At 51.5% G+C, this 22,470-nt stretch overlaps 1 protein-coding gene across 1 annotated transcript; it reads left to right on the top strand.

Moving 5' to 3' along the window:
• The first annotated feature begins 10,872 nt into the window (after window positions 1-10,872).
• On the top strand, window positions 10,873-14,957 carry LOC306809375 (transmembrane protein 100-like). The gene has a single exon (XM_079320857.1). It carries the CDS (start codon window positions 11,388-11,390, stop codon window positions 11,757-11,759), a length of 372 nt encoding a protein of 123 aa, XP_079176983.1. The 5' UTR covers window positions 10,873-11,387; the 3' UTR covers window positions 11,760-14,957.
• The last annotated feature ends 7,513 nt before the right edge of the window (window positions 14,958-22,470 follow it).

The raw sequence follows: 22,470 nt of genomic DNA, 5'->3' as shown, positions 1-22,470 counted from the left end.
AAGCAGGAAATAAAATATGGTATATAATGATCAGACAGCCACAGCACCATGTCTCACAGCCTTCCAGCATGCAGAAATCCTGAGAACCTGAGCTGCTGCTTGCCTAGTGCTCCGTTCACCAGCTGCCACGGGGGCAGGATTATTCACGTAGCATTCACTGCCGATTGTTTTTGATGGAAGGAGGGAGGGAGGGAAGCTGGCCGGCCTTGGCTGCATGTCTGGCTGCGCCCTGCAGGTGGCGGGCGGGTCCCGCTGCAGCCGCAGGGACCCCGCGGTGTCCAGCCCGGCCCTGCAGCGCTGCCGCCTCCCCACCGCCAGAAGAGCCAGCTCCGCTTCTCCTTCACGCGGGGTTTTCGCATGTCCTCCCCAAACTGCCTGCCGGGTCCGTGGCAGGTAAAGCTTTGGAGTGAAGTGGAAAACCTCTGCTTGTGAGTATACTTAAAATTCCATTCAGGAAGTGCACTGTTGTAATCTGATACCAGAGGTACAAGGAAGGTCTTACCTGTTCCCCACTGCCCCTATCCTATTGGCAGAGAGCCAAACTATCCCCTCCCTGACCCTTTCCTAGAAAAAGCCAAGACCTGAGATCCTTTTTCTCTTTTGACCTGGGACCACCATGAAATAAAGAAAGGCAAGGAGCCACTCTTTTGAACCTCGTGCTTATCTCCATGCTAAGCCTAGCTCCTTCTTATGGATACATAGGAAGAAGTTACAGTTTGTAGCAGTGCACCACAACCTAGTAGTACACTTGGACCCAGATTACCTCTCTGAGCTGGACTCTGCTTGTGTGTCTGTGTGTGTTTGTGTGATCTAGCTCTTAGCAGTGCAAAGACATTCATTATTTTTTCCCTTAACTGTTTTCCTAGGCTAGGTTGCTGCCTGGCTCTTCTGAATGTCTGGCTCTTTCTGGCACTCAAAATTCAATAAAAATCATTTGTGTGATAGGTGAAAATCAGCATCTCTTGATTTCCCTTTGTATTTTTGTCATAGAATCCCCTAGTGGGTTGAGTTGGAAGGGGCCTCATCTCATCCTACCCCTGCCATGGACAGGGACAGCTTCCACTATCCCAGGTTGCTGCAAGTCCCATCCAGCCTGGCCTTGGACACTCCAAGGGAGCAGCCACTGCCTCCTGAATTAGTGGTCATACACATGAACATGTCCACGTTTGAATAGGAGAGCTGACATTTGGTATTGTTAATTTGGGTGCTGTTATGGATAACTTGTGTCTGCAAGCACTGCATGAGTCATGGAGCATCTGCTGCTCAGCATAGAGCAGGCCAGTGTAAATTGGCAGCAGCTTCAGCACCACAGCAAGGACTGCAGAGGTGGGAAAGGGCTGGCAAGAGGAGACAGCCCACGAGAGAGGGTTCACAGGGGTTCTTGCAAACTCAGAAGGCAAGCTGACACTGTAGAAGTTGTGCAGAAGGGATGCAGAGTGTCAGGCAGCTGGGCTGTTCTCTGCCTCTGGGTGCACTGGGGTTTTGTTTCTCTTCCTACACCACATTTTAAAATTTTCAGAAATGTGTTAAGACTTTTAATCACTTGAATGACTCACTCTTTCAAACCAGTCTTGTGCTACAGCAGAGCTAGAGAGATTCAACAGCAGCTGAACTCAGGGCCTGAGTTACAGAATGTGCCATTGTTATGGGAAGAAAGTTCTTCCATCTGAGATGAGGAAACAAAGATGTGAGGTAGTGTTTGATGCCAGGGGATAGAATTACAGAAATACAGGAAATGAGCAGTGTTTTTGGAAAGTGATAGATGATCTCAGTGTTGTGTAGACATGAGCTGAGAAAGCACAGCAAGAATCAGGGAGGATTAGCAGCTCTTATTCCTTCTTTGCCCCCTGCAGAAGCATTTAAAAGGATTTTGGGTTCTCCCTTCTGAAGGATGGGATCCTGAGGAGGAGGCAGGTTTTTTCTTTTCTTTCCAAAATCTGTGACTTTCAGTATTTCCAACTGCTACAGTTTGTCTTTTCCCCTGGCTCTCTTCTCTCATTCCCCTCTACAACTTCTCCACAGACTGTGCTTGTTTTGTAAATTTGTTTGGCCAGTGGAGGGGCAGCAGAGCAGTGCTGCTGCTAGTGCACACTGCCAACAGTAGAGCCTCTTGGAGGGTTTCACATGTACCAGTTGGCTTTGGTTAGCATTAGAGAATAATAGAATCACAGACAGATTTGGCTTGGAAGGGACCTTAAAGATCATTTAGTCCCACCCCCTGCCATGAGCAGGGACACCTCCCACTATCCCGGGTTGCTCCAAGCCTTGTCCAACCTGGCCTTGGACACTGCCAGGGATCCAGGGGCAGCCACAGCCTCAGCTGTGCTTAGTTCTGTTGAGCCCTCCAAGGAGTTTATCCTGCATGTGTTACCAGATCTGCCACCAAGTGCTGCTGAAGCCCCTCCTTGGGTGGTTCCACATGTAGACAACAAAGGGGCTTTAGGGGTGCTCCCCATCTGAAATAGAAATAACTTGAGTCATGGTGAAAGGGATGGAGCAGTGGTGTGGAGGAATGTCCTTCTTCTTCCAGTCCTTCTGAGGGGTCTGGCAGCATGTGAGTGGTGACAGAGCATCACAGCCTGTGCCTTGCTGCTGTGACTGTCCATGGCACCCTCCCAGCCCAGGGAAAAGGGCAGGAGGAACCCCCTGGGCCAGGAGAACACATTAGGTTTTGGATGAGCTGTGTGAGGGAGAAGGAAATTTCATCAAAGAGCAGTTTAAGATGGTAAATGTTGAAGTGGGAGGAAGACTCCCAGCCCCCTCTGAAGATGACAAATTTGCTGTTGATGTTCATCTCTAAATGAGCTTTCTGTGAGCTCCAGAGAGCAGGTTACTTGATTAAAACTGTGTGTGAGTCAAGCCTGAAGCATTAACACCTGACTCAGCAAGTTGCTGTGCCAGTCTAGAGTTCTAGAAAGAGCACTGGAGCTGCAAAATGCTGGGACAGAGCTCTTGGATTTCAGGGGAGCTACTTGGGGGGAGCTGTATGTCCTCCACACACGTTTTTTAGTTTTTGTATTCTTTTACCCAAATCAATCTGTCCCTGTGTAACAGAATTCAGTATGAGTTTGTGATTTCCAGCTGAAGGTCTGCTGAGAAATTTTGTCCACTTCTCCTAAATCTGAAAGGGGTGCATTTGGATTTGTGCAGAGCACACTGAGGATGCTGGATGTGGGAACTGCAGGATGCAGAGAGCTCCTCCAGACTGTCCCAGGGTGTCTAATTATCAGTATACTGTAAGCAGTGAGTGGGAAATGCTTTAATAGCCTTATGAATGCCAGGAGAAGGAGCCAGCAGGGATTTTTTGTGGGCAGGCAGCCAGTTCATGGCTGTGCATTTCCAGTCCTGAGTCCTGTCACCATTGTGGAGTCACTAAGAGGCTGCAGCAGATGATGGATCTGACAGCAGGGCTTGTCACTTGTTATCTGTAAAAGAGAGATTGATGTTATCTCACTTACTCATGAGCTTGGTGTTGTATGTCTGTGTTATCTGCAGCAAGGCCTCTTCTTCTGGTGGATTTTGGTTGATTTTTGTAAGCTGTACACTGGGACTGGTGCAGTTGACATCTGGTTTCACTAGCAGCTTCCTAGTCCTCCTTCACTAATAGCAACCTCACAAAAGAAAAACCCTAACCATTGCTCAGTCTGACATGAAAAAAATTAATTAAATAGGTATTAAAGTCCCTACCATCCACCATGCAGATTGAGTACTATTTTATAATCATCACCCAGAAGAAAAGATTTATCATCTTGGTTTTAATTTGTGGAGAAAGAAGGGGTTTAGCATTGTAATCAAGAAAAATCTATGGCTGGTTAATTAATCTGAGCTCAGAAAGAGGAAGACAGGAAGCAGTGTGCCACATGTGCCAGGGAGCAAAGAGCTGGGAATGGGAGGGGGAAAAATTAAAAGGGAGTTCTGAACTGTAACTTCAGAAGGCAAAAGTTTACAATAATGGGTTATTTAGGCACACAAATGAAGATGTTTGACTTATTTTTAGCCAGAAAAAGAAAGATAACCAGTGGGTCAGGAGTTTGGATAAGAGAAAGTAACTGGAAGCAAGGTGTGAGTCAGTGGAAGAGCCTGGTCTGGAGTCTTCCCTCCTGGTTTCTGGGAACACAAGCCCCCAGATGTGCTCATGCTGCTGTTAGGTTTATCCTCAGCACTTACATGTTGTAGAGGGAAACAATTTATTTGTCTCACCTGAGCTCTAGCTTAAAAGAAAGACTCAAGGGAGGCCTAAAGTGTATGTCCAGGTCAGCTGGACTCCAGTGGGGCTCCTTCCTGCCCTGCAGATGGTGTTGGGATGTAGGTTCCCTTTCCCTGTAGGACCTCAGCATCCTTTTCCCTCTCTCAAAACCCTTGTGCCACAGCTGTTGGTTCAGCTGGCACTGAGCTTTGCAGTTGGTAAGTGTGTTCTCTGAGGAGCTCACCCTTTGGGGTTTAGTTTTCCTGCTTCAGGCTCTGAATTTCAGAACATATGGCAGTTTTCTCTCAAGGTGATGTCTCTTAGAGGACATGTTAGCAGTAGATCTTGCTTTGGAATTGTTGGGCAGCTGAGTGTTGTCATGCAAGGTCAGGGCATCTGCAGCTCTCACTGCCTCCAGGATGGGAGTTTTGGGTACCAACCAGGCATAGGAACACAAAGGAGGGAGCACAGGAATCAGAATTACTTAAGTTGAAAAGACCTTTCAGAACTTCAAGTCCAAATGTTTCCCTGCTGCCAAGACCTCCACTAAACCATCTCTACACATCTTCTAAATCCTATCAGGGATGGTGAATCAACAACAACAAAAAAACTTTTAAAAATTTGGTGAAACCATAAATAGTGCTTTAATTATAATATTGTTCTGACTGCATAATGGGATAGAATTCAAATAGTTGGATACTGGATGCAGGGATGAATCAGAGAGTATTTTTTATACTTAAGCAAGTTTGGGCTTATAAATTTAAACATAGTTACATTTTTCTGTGACCATTCCAGGCTTACTTCTAGGGCCATTAGGAAATTCAGTGTGTTTGCCAATATCCTTTCAACTGTTTTCAGTCTTAACTACCTGGTGCTGTCTCAGTTTTAAATGGTGTTTGTTGTGTTGTGCTGTTCTGGAGTTTTCTCAAGGGTGACAGAGCTCTCGGCAGAGATCCTGCTGTCCTTGCAAGAGCAAACTCACCAGATTTAATAGAGCAGTTTGACTGAACAAAGCATCAGTGATTTGAATCATGAGTGATTCCATCTCCCTTCCCCCTACCAGAGAGAGCACCGTGGTCTCCATTTGCAGGGACGAGTTCAGGGTCTTGCTTATGACAATACAAACAGCATTATTTGGGGTTTGGGCTTTTGCTTAGATTGTTTGTTTTTTGAGGTTTTTTTGGTTTTTTTTGTTTTTTTTTTTTTTTTGTTGTTGTTGTTGTTGTTGTTGTTGTTTTTTTAGAACTAATTACAGTAAAATAGCTTATTTCTATGTATTAGGTGCATTTCTTATCTGTGAGCCTTAGAACAGTGTGCCTGGTGTATGAGTCACTCAGCTCCACTGGTGCCCTGCCCAGCTCCCCTGGCAGCACCAGTAGTGCCCACAGCTCCTTCTCCAAGGGCAGAGGATAGCAGCAAAGCTGCTGGTCATCTCTTCTCCCAGTTTGCAGTTTTTCCTGTCTCTGGATCACAGCTGCTCCTCAGTGCTGTGTGTGCTGGGTGCCTGCTGTGGCCCAAGCTGGGCACTGAGGAGCAGCAGAAGGTGGGAAGGTCTGTGGGAGCTCAGCCCTAACGTGGCTGTGGCTGGGGGATGATGTAATGATCCTTTTCCATCTGCTCCCATCCATCTTTGAATCCACAGGAAAGCATCCTTCTTGTGAGACACGTGCATCCCTCATTTCAAGCCCCATCCCTGTTTTGGAAGTTCTCTGGAATGCTGTGGCTGGAGCTCTCCCCATGCCTGTGGCCCAGAGGGACTCCCCACGCAGTGCAAAGCCATGGGCTCAAAATAGCTCAGAGATGTCACCCAACAACTTGTCACAGTTGCCAAAGTCTTTGTTGGAGTGGATCAAGGTGACACTTGGTTGCTATTTTCAGCCCCACACTTCCTGATAGCTGTTGGTGCTTTATTCCCCCGCTTTGATTATTTATTTATTTCCCTTTTGCTGAATCATAGACCTGGAAAATACTTCTTAGGTCACTGAGGATCCAAGAATGTGCCTCATGATTTGTTTTGTTGCCTGTTTCCCAGCTTTACTTGGCACGAGGCAGCTTAAAATGGACTATGAGATGCCACCTGTGCTTCTTTAATGACACTTGCCTGCTGTGTGAGTTTCTGCCCTGCTCTCTTTATCTTAAAATTAGGGAGCTGCTCAAAGCTTAACACTGCCTTTGCCAGGGCTTTTTTCCACAGTCAGCTGTGGTTGTTGGTGCCATATTCACCTGCTCTCATTTCTCTGCAGCTCTTCATTGCAGTCAAACATTATTTATGGTGGGGGACAGTTGTGTAATAAATTGTTATTCAGTATTTCCTACCCCAGTCTTAATCTATCGTGTGACTCTTGCATGAACAGTTCCAAATTTTTATCATGAAAAGGGGATCAGGCACTGGCACAGCTGCCCAGGGCAGTGGTGGAGGCACCATCCCCAGAGGGATTTAAAAAATGTGTGAGTATGGCACCTGAGGACATGGTTAAGTGGTGACCATGGTGGTGCTGGGTAGTGTTTGGAACTGATGATTTCCCAACCTTAACTATTCCATGATTCTGTATTAGCCAAATAAAGGCAGAATTATTAATTTCCTCACAGAGCCAAAGGAAAAAAACCCTTGTGGGGATTTCTAAATTATTACAATTTGTGGGGTTAGCTGCTTTTTCCAGTTGTTCTTCTGTTCTAAAAGTCAATACCTGTGGTCTGTTGACATTTAATTTTTAACTGAGAGACACTTGTTGAGAGCACAGTTCTCTGTGTGAGAAGGCTTCAGGGCTGGCAGCTGCTGGATTTCTACAACCCAGACTCCAGTTTTTAGCAGTGTGTCCCAAAAATGAGCAGTGAGGTGGGCACAAGTGACTCATGCAGGGACACATGCAAATTGTGGAACAGAGAATACCTTTGATTATCTTTGCCCACAGATATTTCTGCCAGATCTGTAGTTTTCTTATTTCCAGCCCCATTACTTTCTAGTCCTGGAGAAAATAAGGCATAGTTCCTTCATATGCTAAATTCCCCTGTGCAGTGGTTTAGCTCCAGGAGGGAGTGTGTTCACCCTGAGCACAGCAGGACATGGAGCTGTAAGCAGAGCAAGGGTGTCTCTACATCCTGACCCTGCCTTCTTTGCTGCAGCACTTCCACGTGGGCCCCAAATTAATTTGGCTCTAATGTCTGCTTTGAGAAGGTGGCGTCAGTGTCTCGGGTCACTCACATAATTATGGGACTCCTTCCTCCTGCCAGTGCTGGGCACTGCTAGAGAACGTGGATCTCCTCCTCCACCCTGCTTCTTCTGGGATTCCCTAGTGGTGTTCAGCATGATGTTTGATTCTGGGCTTCCTTACTTCAAAATTGGAGAAATTAATCTGCTTTAGAGGGATCCTGGCTTCCTCATCCTTCCTTTCCTCCTCATTTGCTTCTAGGAGTCTGGGTTTCTTGCTCAAGCACCACCATTCTATCAATCACCCACCCAAGCCATTCTCCTCTCCTCTCCTCTCCTCTCCTCTCCTCTCCTCTCCTCTCCTCTCCTCTCCTCTCCTCTCCTCTCCTCTCCTCTCCTCTCCTCTCCTCTCCTCTCCTCTCCTCTCCTCTCCTCTCCTCTCCTCTCCTCTCCTCTCCTCTCCTCTCCTCTCCTCTCCTCTCTCTCCTCTCCTCTCCTCTCCTCTCCTCTCCTCTCCTCTCCTCTCCTCTCCTCTCCTCTCCTCTCCCTCTCCTCTCTCTCCTCTCCTCTCCTCTCCTCTCCTCTCTCTCCTCTCCTCTCCTCTCCTCTCCTCTCCTCTCCTCTCCTCTCCTCTCCTCTCCTCTCCTCTCCTCTCCTCTCCTCTCCTCTCCTCTCCTCTCCTCTTTTTCTCTTCGACAGGAGTTTCCCAGGTTTTTCCTTCCTTCCTGCAGCTCTTTGCCAGGCTTGGGAGCCTCTCCCCCAGCCCAGGGCAGCACGGCAGGCTCTGGGCAGGGTTCTGACAGCAGTGAGAGCTCCTGTGCCCCATCCATCACCCCAAGGGTCGCTGGGAGTGTCTGTGTGTGGAGGTGGTGTCATTCCTCTCTGCTCCTGCAAAGTGACTCATCCAGTCCCAGCTGCACTTTCATCTCCTGTGGGAAGAGGGAGGAGGATTCACAAGTCTCTATTTCTGCTGTGAAAATTACACCCTTAGGTTGGTTACAGAAGGAGTGTGGAGGGGAGGAGTGGAGCACCCAGGCAGAGGAGCCTGTCAGCCCCACCAAAGGTGGAAGGTTCAGTGCCCAAAAATATGGACTCACACCATGCAGCCCTTTGCACGTTTGTGAGTTATAGAAAACAACCATAAAATCAGAGAAAGTTGCCTGAATTTGGCCTCTGAAGGAAAATTAATCCAGCTGCCTTCCACAGGTGAGTGTGAGAAATTTCAGAGTGGTGACCCTGTCCCAGCCCAAGCCCTGTGCAGGGTTGTTCTGGTCCTGCTTTTTCTTTCAAACCAGGAGCAAAGCCAGCGTGACCCTGTGACATGCACTGGGCTCTCTGCAGATGATTTCTTTGAAAGCATCTGTGGAGTTGTAGAGGTCCTTGGGTGACATTGCTGCCCCTGCTGCTTTGGGAACACTCTGCTGTGTCTCCATGGAAGTGGGGAGCAGTTTGATGCACCCACATTTCCTGCAGATGGGTGTGCACCTGTGCTTTACTCCTGTGTGACTTCAAGCAGTGGCAGGTGTGAGGGTTGGTCCCAGGAGACACAGGCCTGCTACAGCAGGATCACATTGGTGTTGCTGAGTCAAATACTCAAAGCCCTCATGCATCAGACATGAAAATGGGTATTTTTCTTACCAGCTGGGACTTGTTTTCCTCACCTACTGCTGTTGCAAGACCAATCACTGCTTTTCAGCACCACTTAAAGACAAGTACAGCTGTCAATCCACAAATGCTGCTGGGCTTTGATGGAAGCCACGAGTCCTTTTTCCTCTGAATGGACACTGAAGGTGTGGGGATGCTGCAGGGGGGTACAACCAGCAAGGGGGCTGCAGCTGTATTTAGGGGTGACACCACATCACCAGTTTCCTGAGAAGGAGTTTGGGAAGTGGCCTATTTCCAGGCTCATTCTTGGAGTATTTTCTTCCAGACCCCACTGTCAGCAGCAGCTGAACTATTTCAGCTGATATTTTCTTTGAGGGTTCATCTCAGGGTAAATTTAAGCCTGAACATTTTCAAGTTTGACAAAGCTTCACCAAGCTGAAACTGGAGCTTGTGCTGGGCGGTATCAGCCTTCTGCCCTCGCTCAAAGGGCGTTGACTCATGGAGTTCTGCTGCTTTCCTTCCCCTCTAATGAGCAATCAGGAGAGTAAATAACAAAACTCGGTTTGCAGAGCACCGTGTGCTGCATGTCTGCCTTAGCTGGAGTTATTTTCCCACTGATATCTCTGTGCAGAGCCAGATCCCCTGTGCTCTGGTCCCTGGTGTCTGCAGCTGCCTGCCTCTGCCCATACCATGGGAGTTTTGGCAATTCAGCTGATACCTGATCAACTTCCACTTTTGTTATTTCTGAATAGTATTTAAGAAACTGGGAGCAAAAAGAAATGTCAGGAGTCCTGCAGACCCAGCCCCCTCTGTTTTGGTGCTCACAGGTTGCACACAGCTTTCCAGACCAAACCTGAAGAGGGGAAAAGTCTGATCCAAACCAGCTTTATTCTTTGCCAGTGTGGCACAACTTCCCTGGGGATGCTGTAGGAAGGGCAGTGCCCACAAAAGCAGGGAGGATAATACATCACCTGTGCAGACTAATGCCCAAACCTCCCCTTTCCTGAGTCAGTCCCATCAGCTCCTAATTCTCCATCTCAGCTTCCACAAAGCCCCCCTCTCACTGCTCAGCTCTGCTTCTCCTGCAGTGTGGATTTTCTTCTTTGTTTTTGGCTTCCTCTCAGTTGATGCAGAAACACAGCTGGGCCCCATGGCTTGGGAGAAGCTCTGACCTGGGAAAGGCTCCAGGTCTTCAGGTTTGCTGCAATAGCTCATTCCTTTCTCCTTCAGGAAAACCAATTAAAAAATAAAACAGTGCAGGAGAAGCCAGAGGAGATGTGAAGTGTTTGTGCCCTCTCCAGTCTCTGATTCATTCATGGTAAAGGTGGCATGAAAAGCTTTGGCCCTCAAAAATAAGTCTGCACTGATGTTCAGATCTGGGCAGAAGGATTTTGTACTTAACTTTCTCCAGGCTGTTTATGTCTCCCTCCTCCCTGGCCAGGAGCCTTGGGTGGCATCACTGGGCACATGCTGCCCATGTGTAGTTCTGTGCTGGAGCAGTGCAGAGCCAACATCACCTCCCTGTGCTCAACACTGCTGTTTGAAAATGTCAGTCTTGACAGTCAGGATGTAGGCACTGCAGGGAAAGGAAGCAGTGCTTGGGGGCCCTGGAGGGCAGGGTGCCAGTTCCCACAGCCCACCCCTCCTTCCTGGGAGAGTTTCTGTGGCCCTGCTGATCCCCTCCCCTCACGGCTACCTTTCAGCATCCTGCCTCCCCTGGACCTTACCCTGGTGCAGCCCTGCCTGCTCAGCAATCATCTCAAATCCCAAATCCTCACGCACCTCAGGTCCAGCCCCTTTCCTTCCAGGTCCCATGACTGGTCACCCTCTGTTCCCCCCAGCAGCAGTGTCCCACCAGCATCACCAGTCCGTGGGTTCCCGGTGAGGCCACCCCAAGCCAGGGGACAAAGCGGGAGTGGGTGACCCTGGGAGAAAAAGCAACTTGGAAGGAGGTGATGGTGCTGGCACTGCCCACGGAGGAGGCAGAGGGGCTCGGGGGAATGGCTGGGGTCCCGCTGCCCTTGGGGCTGCAGCAGCGTGCTCTGGGGGAACTGGGAAGTCGGGACAGCGTCCCTGCCCCAGCGCTGCCGAAAACAGATGCAAGTTGGAAAAACACATCCCAAGAGCGATCCCAGCTGGGCTGCAGGCAGCTCACAGCCCGAAAGAGTTAACAGGCAGCGAGGCCGAGCCGGTCCTCCCACCGCCATGAGATCACCGCCGCCAGCGCCAATCCTCGCTGCAATTCTCCTCCAGCCTCGCTCAGTCTGGCAGCGAAGGAGCCGGGAGCCAAAGCTGCGAGTGAGAGACAACATCCCGGCCCGTCCGCACCTGGAGCCGCTGGGCAAAGTGGCCATGTAGGATCCGGAATCCTCCTTCCATCACCGCCGCAGCGACTCTCGTCCATCCAAGGTGCGCCTTGTGCCGCTCCTTCTGGGTTTTCTTGCCAAAATGATGGGCTGCAAGTCCAACTCACTCACTTGCCTGCAGGGAGGAAAACCAGGGCTGCCGCTGGCCACAGCCACCGATTCCACGGCTACACTCAACAAACTGGCCCTGGCCACGGGTGGGACCGAGAAATCCTGGTACCGCTGCATCTTCCCCTTCGGCATCGTCTCCGTGGTCATCGGCATCGCAGCGACGTGCATCACCTTCACCATCAATGGCCCGCAAATGGACATCGCTAAGGTGGTCTCGGTGGCCACCTTGATCTTCGGGGTGGGCCTGCTGGTGGCTGCCTATGTGTGCTGGCGGGCCAAGCGGGAGCGGCAGCGCAAGCGGCAGCGCCAGGAGCCCGTGGCGCTGGAGCAGGGAGCCCTATGACCCGGGCTGGGGGCACAGGCTCAGCTCCGCCCGGAGCCCCCTGCTCACACACCCCCCTCCGCGAGCAGAGGGGTGACAGCACCGGCTTTGTCGCATCCGAGGAGGTCCGGACCCTGCCCGAGGTCAGCTTGCCGTCATTCTCCACCCCGCCCGCGCCGGTGTCCGGCCATCCCCGCTCCCGGCGTGGGGTAGGGGCAGCCCGGCCACGCCAGAGGCTCCTCCTGCCCGCCTGCCTACGACCAGCACGGAAAGAGCCCGGAGAGTGGCCAAGGGGGCCGGAGAGTGGCCGAGGAGTCACCAGGCAGGGACCCGCTGCCTGTCCTGCCGAGCGCCGCCGGGAGCCGCAGCGAGCCCGGGGCGCTGCTCCGTGCCGGGGAAACCCAGGCAGCCCCGCAGCCCCTGCCGGGTGCTGGAGGAGTCCAGCGTCACTTGTGTCCTCTTGCCGATTTTCCTGTGGCCAGGACCCGCGTGGCGCAGGACAGAAGGAGTTTAGGAGGGAATTGTCGGGGTGCGGGAAGCAGCCGAAGAGCTGCGTGGCAGGCTGGGTGTGCGGGTCCGGGACGCAGCAGAGATGCGTGAGCAGGGCCGGCCTGGCAGCGACCCCCGGGGACAGCGACAAGGGCAGCTCGGAGCGGAGCCTGCCGGGGCAGCGGGGAAAGGGCAACGGAGGGGCTCAGCCGGGGCGGGCGGCGGCTCTCAGGGCTTCGCTGTTCGTGGGGGAGGAACTCGGGCTCTTTCCGTGCCCTTGCGGGTGACCCAGCCCGGTGGTGCCCGGGCTCCGTGTGCCCGGCATGTGCAGGGATGAAGTGCTCGTGCTGGGAGCATCCCCTGAGTGTGGGAGTCTGACAGCAATGCTGTTGTGGAGAAGGAGCTGGAGGTTCATCCAAAAGGAGCAAATACACTTCTACCAGTTTTTTTTCCCTCTTTTTTAAAAGAAGTCCATGCTCCCATTCTTTGAATTTAGCTTTGAAGTCATTGCTCTGAAAGTAAGTATGAGACCTGGACACGGGTATCCCTCTCTGGCTGCTCCCGGAGGCTGCGGCAGAGCCGAGCCGAGCCCTGCCCTGGCTGGCCCCGGACACTCAGGGGCTCCCAAAACCCGGCCGAGCCGTCCCAGGCACAGCCCAGCCCGTGAATGGAGCCGGGAGCCACGAGCGGGGCAAAGCGGAGCTTGTGCCGAGTGCCCGGGGCACTCCCGTGTCACAGCTCGCATCCCGAGCTGGTCTTCATAATTTTGTCGTGTTCCTCTCGCGTCCCGGGCTGGTCTTCATCATTCCATCGTGTTCCTCAGCCCCGGGAGCTGTGCTTGTCACAGCAGGCGTGGCCCGAGCCACCATCCTCAGGATACTGGGATACCGGGGTACCCGGGCTTGGAGCCCAGTCCTACAAATCCGGGCTCAAATACCCACAGAGTTTGGAAGGTTTGGAGACACTTTCAGATCTGACCAAAGCTTTACTTTTTTTGGGACAGTGTCACAGAGCCCTGCTCTGTGGCAGATGATGAGTTTAGCAGACAATGAGTTCAGGCTGTTCTGTAAGCCTGGTCATTGTTTTGAGGTGTTTAAATAGTTTGTGGTTTCAGCCTGTCAGGGTCAGCAAACCAAGGGTTTCCAGCCACGGGGGCCCAGTGGTGGGTGTGTGGTGTGAGGGATCCTCAGTGATAAATTCATGTGTCGAAGGTTTGAGGTGCCAGCTCAATTTTATTATTTTTATTTTTTATTTCGTTCTCCTTGCTATAAAACTTCAGCAAACATGTTCATGGCTGCCTGCAAACCCCTCTGCTCTCACCTTGCCCATCACCACCACCAGCACCAGGAGTGCTGCTCCTAATTTTGCCGAAACTGATCTCACTTTTCAAGTGCTCAGCCCTTCTTCCCCCCTATTCTGAAGCAAACCCATCTAAACAGGATGATGGGATGGTTGTCCAGGTGCTCCTGAGGAAAGCCTTGGAGCCAGCCCAAAATGTCTGGCATCAGGTCCTGTTACATCTCACCCTTCTCTGATCTTGAAATCCAGTTCTCCAGAGCCAAATCACCTCTCTCCTGCTCCCAATGAGCTCCAAGGTGACTCTCAGCAGGACCTGGAAGAGTGGAGCCCCTCCCAGAGACAGCCTGGATGAGTTGGAATGCCAGTCCTGCGCCCGGCAACATTTTGTTTTGTTTCTGTTCAAAGCTTGAAGGGTTTTGAGTTCTGCCATGAGAGGCACAGTCACAACCAGCCCCCTGCTGCCTCTGAGGGTTTATTTACATGGAGGGACTCTGGCAGTTCCCCCACAGGACTGAGCTGGTTGAGAGCAAGTCCTGGGGAAATTCAGCCCCTTAAACAGCACTGAGTGGGGTTGTGGCTGCAAGAAGAGATGGCTGGAAAGATACACTCAGGTCAGCAAAGAGCTTGGAGGGAGGAAGATGAAAGGAGCCGTGTGGTCAGTCTGCACTCAGAGCACCTGGGGATCCAGGATTTGCCACAAGCTGGAACCATCCCATGTTGCTCTTCCCTGTGCAGTGCAGGATTGGAGCCAGTGGCTCTGTGTTTGCTGGCAAACGCCACCATCACACCCTCCTCCTCCTCCTCAAGTGGCATCTGGTGCCACTGGTGGCATTGTAGATGTGTGGGAGCTGCCTGGCCCCAGCTCTTCCCTTCCTTGTGCAAGCTGGAGAGGCTCCAGGGACATTCCCCCCAGGCACCCCACTGCAGCATCCCACCTGCACACCCCAGCTGGGCACCCCAGCCAGCCTGCACACTGGCCCTGCTCCTGGGGCTCAGTCTCTGCTCCAGGTGCCTCAGCCCTGCATCCTGGCAGAGCCAAAGGCCACCTGTTCCACCCCAGCACTGTTCTGAGGAAAGTGGCTCACCTGGATACCTGTGAGTGTTGTCCAAATCCAGCAGCTGAGGTGCTGCCACAGGAGCTCTTGGTGCACACATGGATCTGTTCTGCCCCCAGCAGGGAATTGCCCTGGGTGGGCAGTGCTGTGGCTGCCTTACCACAATCTAGGGCTGATAGACACTCTTCACCCTTTCCAGGGGAACCAAAAATTAATAAACCTGTCAAGCTCACTCAAACACCAGTTTTCATCTGCTTTGTCTGGAGCTGCAGCCAGGCCCAGCTGTGCTGCCTCACTGCCCAGAGACCTGCACCCTCCAGATGCCTCTGTGCCCCTGGCAGGAGTTCTTGAGAGAGGAAAGATGGCTCAAAGCAAGGCACCCTTGATATAACCTGCCCCTGCTTTGCACCAACAGCCCCCTCAGAGGCTGCTCTTCCCGTGTAGGGAGAACATTCCCTAGCTAGGGACCACTTCCTCCAGTGACAGCCTCCCCAAGGCTGTCCCATCCCACAAACACCCATCCCAGCAACATATTCAGCTGCTGTGACAGCCTGGGCCCTGTTTCTGACAGATCCACCCCAATCCCTTTCAACTCTAAACAGGATTCTGGGGAAAAATGTAAGTGGCATCAAAGGGGGGAAGGGTTAAGAATTGTTGCTGCCAGATTGGGAACGGCTGCAAAAGGGGAACATAAAAATAAAAACATGCATCCCTAAAATAAACCTGACATTCATTTCTTCTCTTGGCTGGTACATGGGGCTGCTCCCACTGCCTGGGTTTGGCTGCAGAGGGTGGAGCTCCCACCAGAGCCTGGGTCTCTTCAGGGTTTCTGCAGTCCTCACCAGGACCGTGGGCACCCCTATCCCACTCCTTGTGTGGAAACTGAAGCCTTGAGCCCTGCAGAGGAGCAGTGACAGAGGGACAGCTGGAGAGGGGCTGTTTTAGCTGGCGGCTTCAGGATGGCAGCAGGGCTGGTGGAGGAACAGAGGCCCTGTGTCACAGAGGGTGAGGTGGCTGGTGGCAGAGCAGGTGCCTGCAGCTCTCCCTGTGACAGGGACATTCCCTGCTCTGCCCACTCTGCTCTCCACTGCCATGGCTGGTGTGGCAGGAAGGACCTGGCCCAGGGGACAGGATTTGGGGCTGGGACATGCACCTGAGGTCACACACGTTCCATCAGCTGCAGCAGTGCCATGCTCTCTCTCCCAGTGAATGGAGGTGCCAGGGACCAGCTGTGGCCAGGGGAAGAAGTGACCCCAGCCCTGCACAACTGTGTCTGTGCTGCACCTCCAAAAACACACACATTTCACCTTCCTACACAAGCTACACAGGCTTAAAACCACATTTAATTTTGCTGCTTTTCCAGGTATCAGCTGGGCCTGGAAATTCCTGGGGGAGAGGAACAAAACTTTCCCAACCACAGGCAGAGTCCAGGTCTAGGACAGCTCACAGCACTAGTGCAGGTCTCCTTATCCAGCCAGGAGCAGGGAAACTGGCACAGCCTGGGATATTCATCCCTACCAAAAAAAATCACCATTCCCTGCACTTCAAAAACACGTTCATGTGCCCAGGGAGGTGTGGGAACAGCCAAGCCCAGCTACTTGGCTCCACTCCAAAGCTGCCAGCAAAATAATGAGTAACTCTGAGACAGCTGGGCTGAATTCCTGGCTAATCAACTAATTTATTTACTCCTCTGATAGTTATTTGTTGTGCAGGGACACAAATGGAAATTTTGACAGTTTTTTCCCCCTATCTGTGCATGGACAACTCTGTCTTCCCAGGGCAGGGAGAAGGGACAGGATGTCAGGCACAGGGTGGGCACTGGGAGCAGACTTTTGGGAATATGGAAATGACCAACAGACTGTCTTATCCATCACTCCCTCCCAGGGGGTTGCTCTAATCTTGGTTTAGGAAGCTCCAAATGGACAATTATGGAATATTTTTCCAAATAAATGCAGTTTCTGATGGTCTGCATGCATGCAGGGCTTGTCACAGAAGCATCCTTGCAGACACCCTGTGTCCCTGCTGCAGGGCTGTCCCAGCCAGCTCCACCTCCTCCTGGGAGCTCTGAACAACTAAAAGCTGTCTCTCAAATCTTAAATTTGGAGTCCCCCCAGCAGACAGAGCTGCAGCACGTGGTGATGCTCCAGTACCAGGTCCCCATCACTGCTGCAGGAGTGGAGGGGACACCTGGGGGTGAGTGGGGACTGTGGGTGAAGGGTGAGGCCACTGTCATCTCCAGGATGAGATCAGCGGGTCCACACCTTCGTCACAGGCTCAGCTCCTCTCACCACTGCCTGCTTGGGCCCTGGTCTGGGTTTATATCATCTTCCCCTGGGGTTTTACATGGATTGTAAATCCAGTAAGGTTCAGAAGGATTTTGCAAATTGTGAAGCATGAAATGTATCCCAGAGAGATGGGGGCTCAGTGCAGCAGAGGTGCTGGTGATGGTTAGAGGGCAAAGCTTGACAGGACACAGGGAATGGCTTCCTACTGCCAGGATAGGGTTAGATGGGATATTGGAAAGGAATTGTTCCCTTGGAGGGTGGGCAGGCCCTGACACAGGGTGCCCAGAGCAGCTGTGGCTGCCCCTGGATCCCTGGCAATGTCCAAGGCCAGGCTGGATGGGGCTTGGAGCAGCCTGGGACAGTGGAAGGTGTCCCTGCCCATGGCTGGGGTGGAGTGAGATAAGTTTGACATCCCTTCTAAGCCAAACCATTCCAAGAATCTATGTGCCTGCTTCTCTGTTCCCTGGCCCAGGTTGCAATGTTGTGACCCAAAACTATCCCCAGGCTCTCATATGCTGCCACTGAAGTTTTGCAAGCACTGCTGATCCCTCCCAGAGCTCTGCTGGGGAATGGCAGCTCTCTCCCTGTGTCATCACGTGCAGGCTCAGTTCAGAGACCACTCCAGAGCCCTGGGACAGGCCAACTGTGCTCCCAGCTCAGGTATCTCTGCATCAGCCCAAAATTTATTAACCTTGTTTGTCACCATGACATCAGAGCACATCTTAAATGAACAGCTTGTCCTTCCTGCAAAGCATCACAGCACCATGTGACATCTTCAGTACCCAGGAGTAAAGCTCCAGTGACACTGATGGCAGGTGACCCAAGTGGGGACCAGAAACAGCGTGGGTTTACCACAAGGCTGGAAAAAAAAGCCTTTAATGTGTTTTTGCTGGCTGCAAGGTTTTGGAGCCTCATCCGTGGGCAGTCATCCTTGGTGCAAGTAGCTGCCTGAAGATCATGAAATCCCAGAATGGTTTGGTTTGGAAGGGACCTTAAAACTCATCTCATCCCAACCCCTGCCATGGGACACCTTCCACTGTGAGGAAATCTGGGAGATATTTTCCTCCCCATCCAGAATGGAGCTGAGGTACAGAAAGGCTGTGATTTGATCTCATTCCCCAGGTGGAATTTTCCAAAGCTGAGGCTGGGGCTCAGCTCTCTGTCAGCTGGAGCAGCTCAGAGCAGCCGGCTCAGCCTTGCCCAGGCTGTCCCCATCCCCAGGGCTGTGCTGAGCTGGCAGGGGGCTGGCACTGGGCAGAAGATTTGCCACATTTGGCACCTGCCAGGGGCAGAGTGGCCCTGGGAAGGAGCAGTGGGATGTGGCTCTGCAGCCAAGGCACGGGCTCCCTGTCCCTGGCTGGGATAGGGTTAATTCTCTTCCCCTGGCTGGTCCAGGGCTGTTTTGGATTCAGGATGAGAACAATGTTGATAACACACTGGTGGTTTGGTTGTTGCTGGGAAATGCTCTCCTGAAGTCAAGGACTTTTCCATTTCCCATGCTCTGCCAGTCAGGAGGTGACAAGGACTGCGAGGGATCATGGCCAGGACAGCTGATCCCAACTGGCCAGAGGGACAGTGCAGACCATGGAACAACATGCTCAGTATGGAAACTGGGAGGGCTGGCCAGGATCCAGCTGCTGGGGATGGGCTGGGCATCGGGCATGGCTGGGGAGCAACTGCATCACTTCTCTGCCTTGGGCTTTATTGCTCTCTCCCTCCTTTTCATTGCATTATCCTCACTATTAGTACTTCTGTTGTGTTTTATTTTAATTGTTGAACTGCTCTTAATCTACCAGGTTTGTCTTTTCTTTCTGTTCTTCTCTCCCACAGAGGGAGGGGGAAGTGTCTGAGCCAGCTCTGTGTTGTTTCCTTGCTGGCTGGGGTTAAATCACAGCTTTCCTCCGTGGGCCTCTCTGCCCATTATGAAACACTCTGTTTTCATTCAAGAATGAGACCCATGGGCTCTATCATCTTTAAAAATCTCTCCCAAGATCTTTCTGCCCATGGCTCCATTTTAGGTCTGTGTGTCAGTCACCCACCCTGTCCTGACAGCCTCTGAGACCAGGGAGAAGCTGCCCACGGCTGCTCATTCCACAAGCAGCAATTCCATTTAAAGCTCATCTGACAAATACAGGCTGTGCTGTGCCTAGGGAAATAGGAAAGCACAGAACTTCAGACATTCAGGATGCAGCTAAACCACCCATGGAATGCCAACTGCCAATCTTAAAACAAAATTCTGCTGGTTTTTTTTTTTTTTTTTTCCAAATGAAAATATGTTGGTGCCCAGCGGGCAGTGCTGTGCCTTCCCCAGCTCACTCCTACTTAGCAGGAGGAAGGAGATGTTTTAATATGGGACTGAGATACAACAGGACAAGAAACCTGCATGTTCCCCACTACCCTCCTTGGGATCAGGGAATAAGGGGCAGGAACAGAGGAAACAGCCTCAGGTTGCACCAGGAGAGGTTTGGATTGGATATTTCTCTGTCTGCCTCAAAAGGAGGGTCAGGCACTGGCACAGCTGCCCGGGGCAGTGCTGTAGTCCCCATCCCTGGAGGGAATAAAAGACACACAAATGCCTTGGCAGCCCTGGGGTAACAGTTGGACTTGATGATCTCAGAAGGCTTTTCCAGCCTAAATGATTCCATGACTCTCTGCACTTCCCTTGGTCTGTGTTTCCCATCTGGCAAGATGCAAACCCCCTTTTTCCTAAATCCATGCACAGGGAACTTGTGGAGATGGAAGAAAATGACAGAAGGCATTATTCCCACTCACTGAACACCAGGTACAAAGCAGCAGGATGTCACAAAGTGTAGGGGAAAGGCTGTAAATCCCATGGCATCAGCAAGGTAAAATGCCAGGGACAGCTCCAGCATCAGGGCTTCCTGCCAGGCTGAAATCAGGTCCATTGGAGGCACAGGCAGTGCCTCCTCACCCCACTGTGCCTACAGAGGCTGTTCCTGCACTCCCTGCTCCGAATGGGAAGTGAAATCTCACTTTCATATTTTAAAGGAAAAGTACATTCAGCCTAGAGAAGCCGGGAGAGGAAGAGGCTGAGGGCAGAGCACACCAGGGATTGCAGCTTCTCCCAAGGGGCAGCTCCAACCTCTGCTCTGTGACAGGGACAGGACCAGGGAAGGGCTGGAGCTGTGTCAGGGGAGTTTAGGTTGGATTTCAGGAAGGGCTCTTCCCCAGAGGTGCTGGCACTGCCCAGGGTCCCCAGGGAATGGGCACAGCCCCGAGGCTGCCAGAGCTCCAGGAGTGTTTGGGCAGGGATCACAGGGATGCACAGGCTGGGATTGCTGGGGTGTCTGTGCAGAGACAGGGGTTGGACTCATGATCCTTGTGGGTCCCTTCCCACTCAGGTTGTTCTGTGATTCTGTGATACATTAAGTCAAAAATGTGATCATTCTCCTCTGTGACTGCACAGGATCAAGAACACTCTGAAATACATTAAAAATCCAGGCAAACACCAGCTATTTAATGGTACCTAACTTGGAAATAATGAAAATGGAGAGTTGGATGAGCAATGAGGATGTTTTGGTGAACTCTGTAGCACCTGTTAGCCAGGAATAGGTTTGCATCCCCCTGGAAAAGGTGTCACGCAGTAGGACTGCAAAATCCTCCAGGAGAGCAGGAAGAAAAAGAACAGTGAAACCTGTTCTAGCAGGAGGCTGCACAGCAGAGGGTGGAAAGCACAGGCTGCTTTCAGGCTCTGGAGAGGTGATAATAACCAGGGAGTCAGGAAAAATAATAATAGCTGGAATAAAGAGAGACAATAATGAAGTTCTGTTGAAGCTGAAGTGGTTTTTTTCTCCCAGTGTCAGGGCTGGAGAGCTCTCACTGCAGATCTCATGGGTGAACTCTCTGACTGAGTGAGATCAAGGCAGCATCATTTCTTTAAAAACCCTTCTTTAAAAACACTTCTTGGATTATAGTTATGAATTTCCTAACTCTCCATTTTCCAACATTCTGTTTAGATGCTCAAACACATAATGCCTGTGAGTTTGTCCTTCTGTGCTGAGATGCCACGGAGGCTTTGGGGGCATCTCCCAGTGGGTCTGGTCCAGCCCCACACAGAGTTCCACCCCCTGCAACTGGATCCTCCCTGCTTCCAAAATCCAGTTCCCTGTGAGCAAAACCACTGCAGTTGTTTGCACCAGGGAAGGGAACAGAGCTGGGGAAGGGACTGGAGCACCAGGAGAGGCTGAGGGAGCTGGGAAAGGGGCTCAGCCTGGAGAGAAGGAGGCTCAGGGGGAACCTTCTGGCTCTGCACAACTCCCTGACAGGAGGGGACAGCCAGGGGGGATTGGGCTCTGCTCCCAGGGAACAGGGACAGGAGGAGAGGGAATGGCCTTGAGCTGTTCCAGAGGAGGTTTAGGTTGGGAATTGGGAAAATCTTTTCACTGAAAGGGTGGTCAGGCACTGGCACAGCTGCCCAGGGCAGGGGTGGGGTCACCATCCCTGGAAGTGTTCAAAAGGCACCTGTGGACTTGGGGAAATGGTGTAATGGTGGTTTTGGCCGTGCTGGAGGAATGGTTGGACTCAATGACAGTGGAGGTCCTTTCCAAATTTAATGATTCCATGATTCTGTGACATTTTTAGGACTTTATCATTTCTATGTTCTGGTCACAGCAAAATCATGGGTTTATTCTGAGTCCTTTGTCCTGAGAAGCTGCCTGGCAGAAATCCCCCAGGGCTGGCTCAGGGATTTGATTTCCCACAGGGCACTCACCAATTGAGTTGTTTTCCCTGGATTTTCATTACACTGAGCTGTTACAATGACTCTTCCCACGGCACCCAGCAGGCACTCTGGAGGAAGAAAAGCACAATACACACAAGCAAAATTCATCTCACCATGATGAATTTTGAATTTCACGAGACTCACAGTCCCATGCTCCAGCTCAGGCCCTGTGGGTCAGTTTTTGCTGCCTGGTTTTATTTGCAATGTCTGTCTCTGCTGGCCTTAAAGCTGCCAATAAAGGCTGGATTTGCAGAGCTCCCAGGTGGGAGCTGATGGCCCATGGCAGTGCTCCTGCCTGCTGGAGCATTCCCATGGGATTGATTTATTTATTTATCTGTGTTCCAGACCATGAGCTGGAATGTTTTTCCAGAGCTCAGAAGGATCTGAACTGTTGAGTTTTACACATTTTTAAGTGAATCCCTAAGTCAAGTCTGAAGTGGGTTTGTTCACAACCTGCTACACCAGACCCAGATCCTGCTGGGATTAAGGGGACAAGAAATCATGCAAAATCTGTTCTTCCTCACAAGTGTTGGCTTTCAGCTTTAAAAATCATTCAACATTACCAAACATTTACATTGAGATTTTCAATTTGACTAAAAAATCTGGGCTATATTAGATGAACAAACACAAATAATTAGAAATTCTACAGCAACTTCCCCGCTGTCCATGTGCCCAACCCCTCCAGAGAGCTGGGCTGTCTGGTGGCACTGGTCATGGCAGGACCCTAGGGGAGAGCAGAGGAATGGGGCACCAAGGGGGTAGAGCTAAGAGGACCTGACTGGTATTTCTATATCCTGAATCAACATCACTGCACTTGTATGTCTTTTGGGTTTTGACAGCTCATAGAATCATAGAATCATGGA

The sequence above is a fragment of the Erithacus rubecula genome, assembly GCF_903797595.1.
Source record: "Erithacus rubecula genome assembly, chromosome: 17".
In the NCBI taxonomy this organism is placed as follows: domain Eukaryota; kingdom Metazoa; phylum Chordata; class Aves; order Passeriformes; family Muscicapidae; genus Erithacus; species Erithacus rubecula.
This window is presented reverse-complemented; position numbering and strand designations above follow the sequence as displayed.

Coding starts and splice junctions, on each gene's coding strand:
- LOC306809375 (XM_079320857.1), top strand. CDS start 11,388: ATGATGGGCTGCAAGTCCAACTCACTCACTTGCCTGCAGGGAGGAAAA.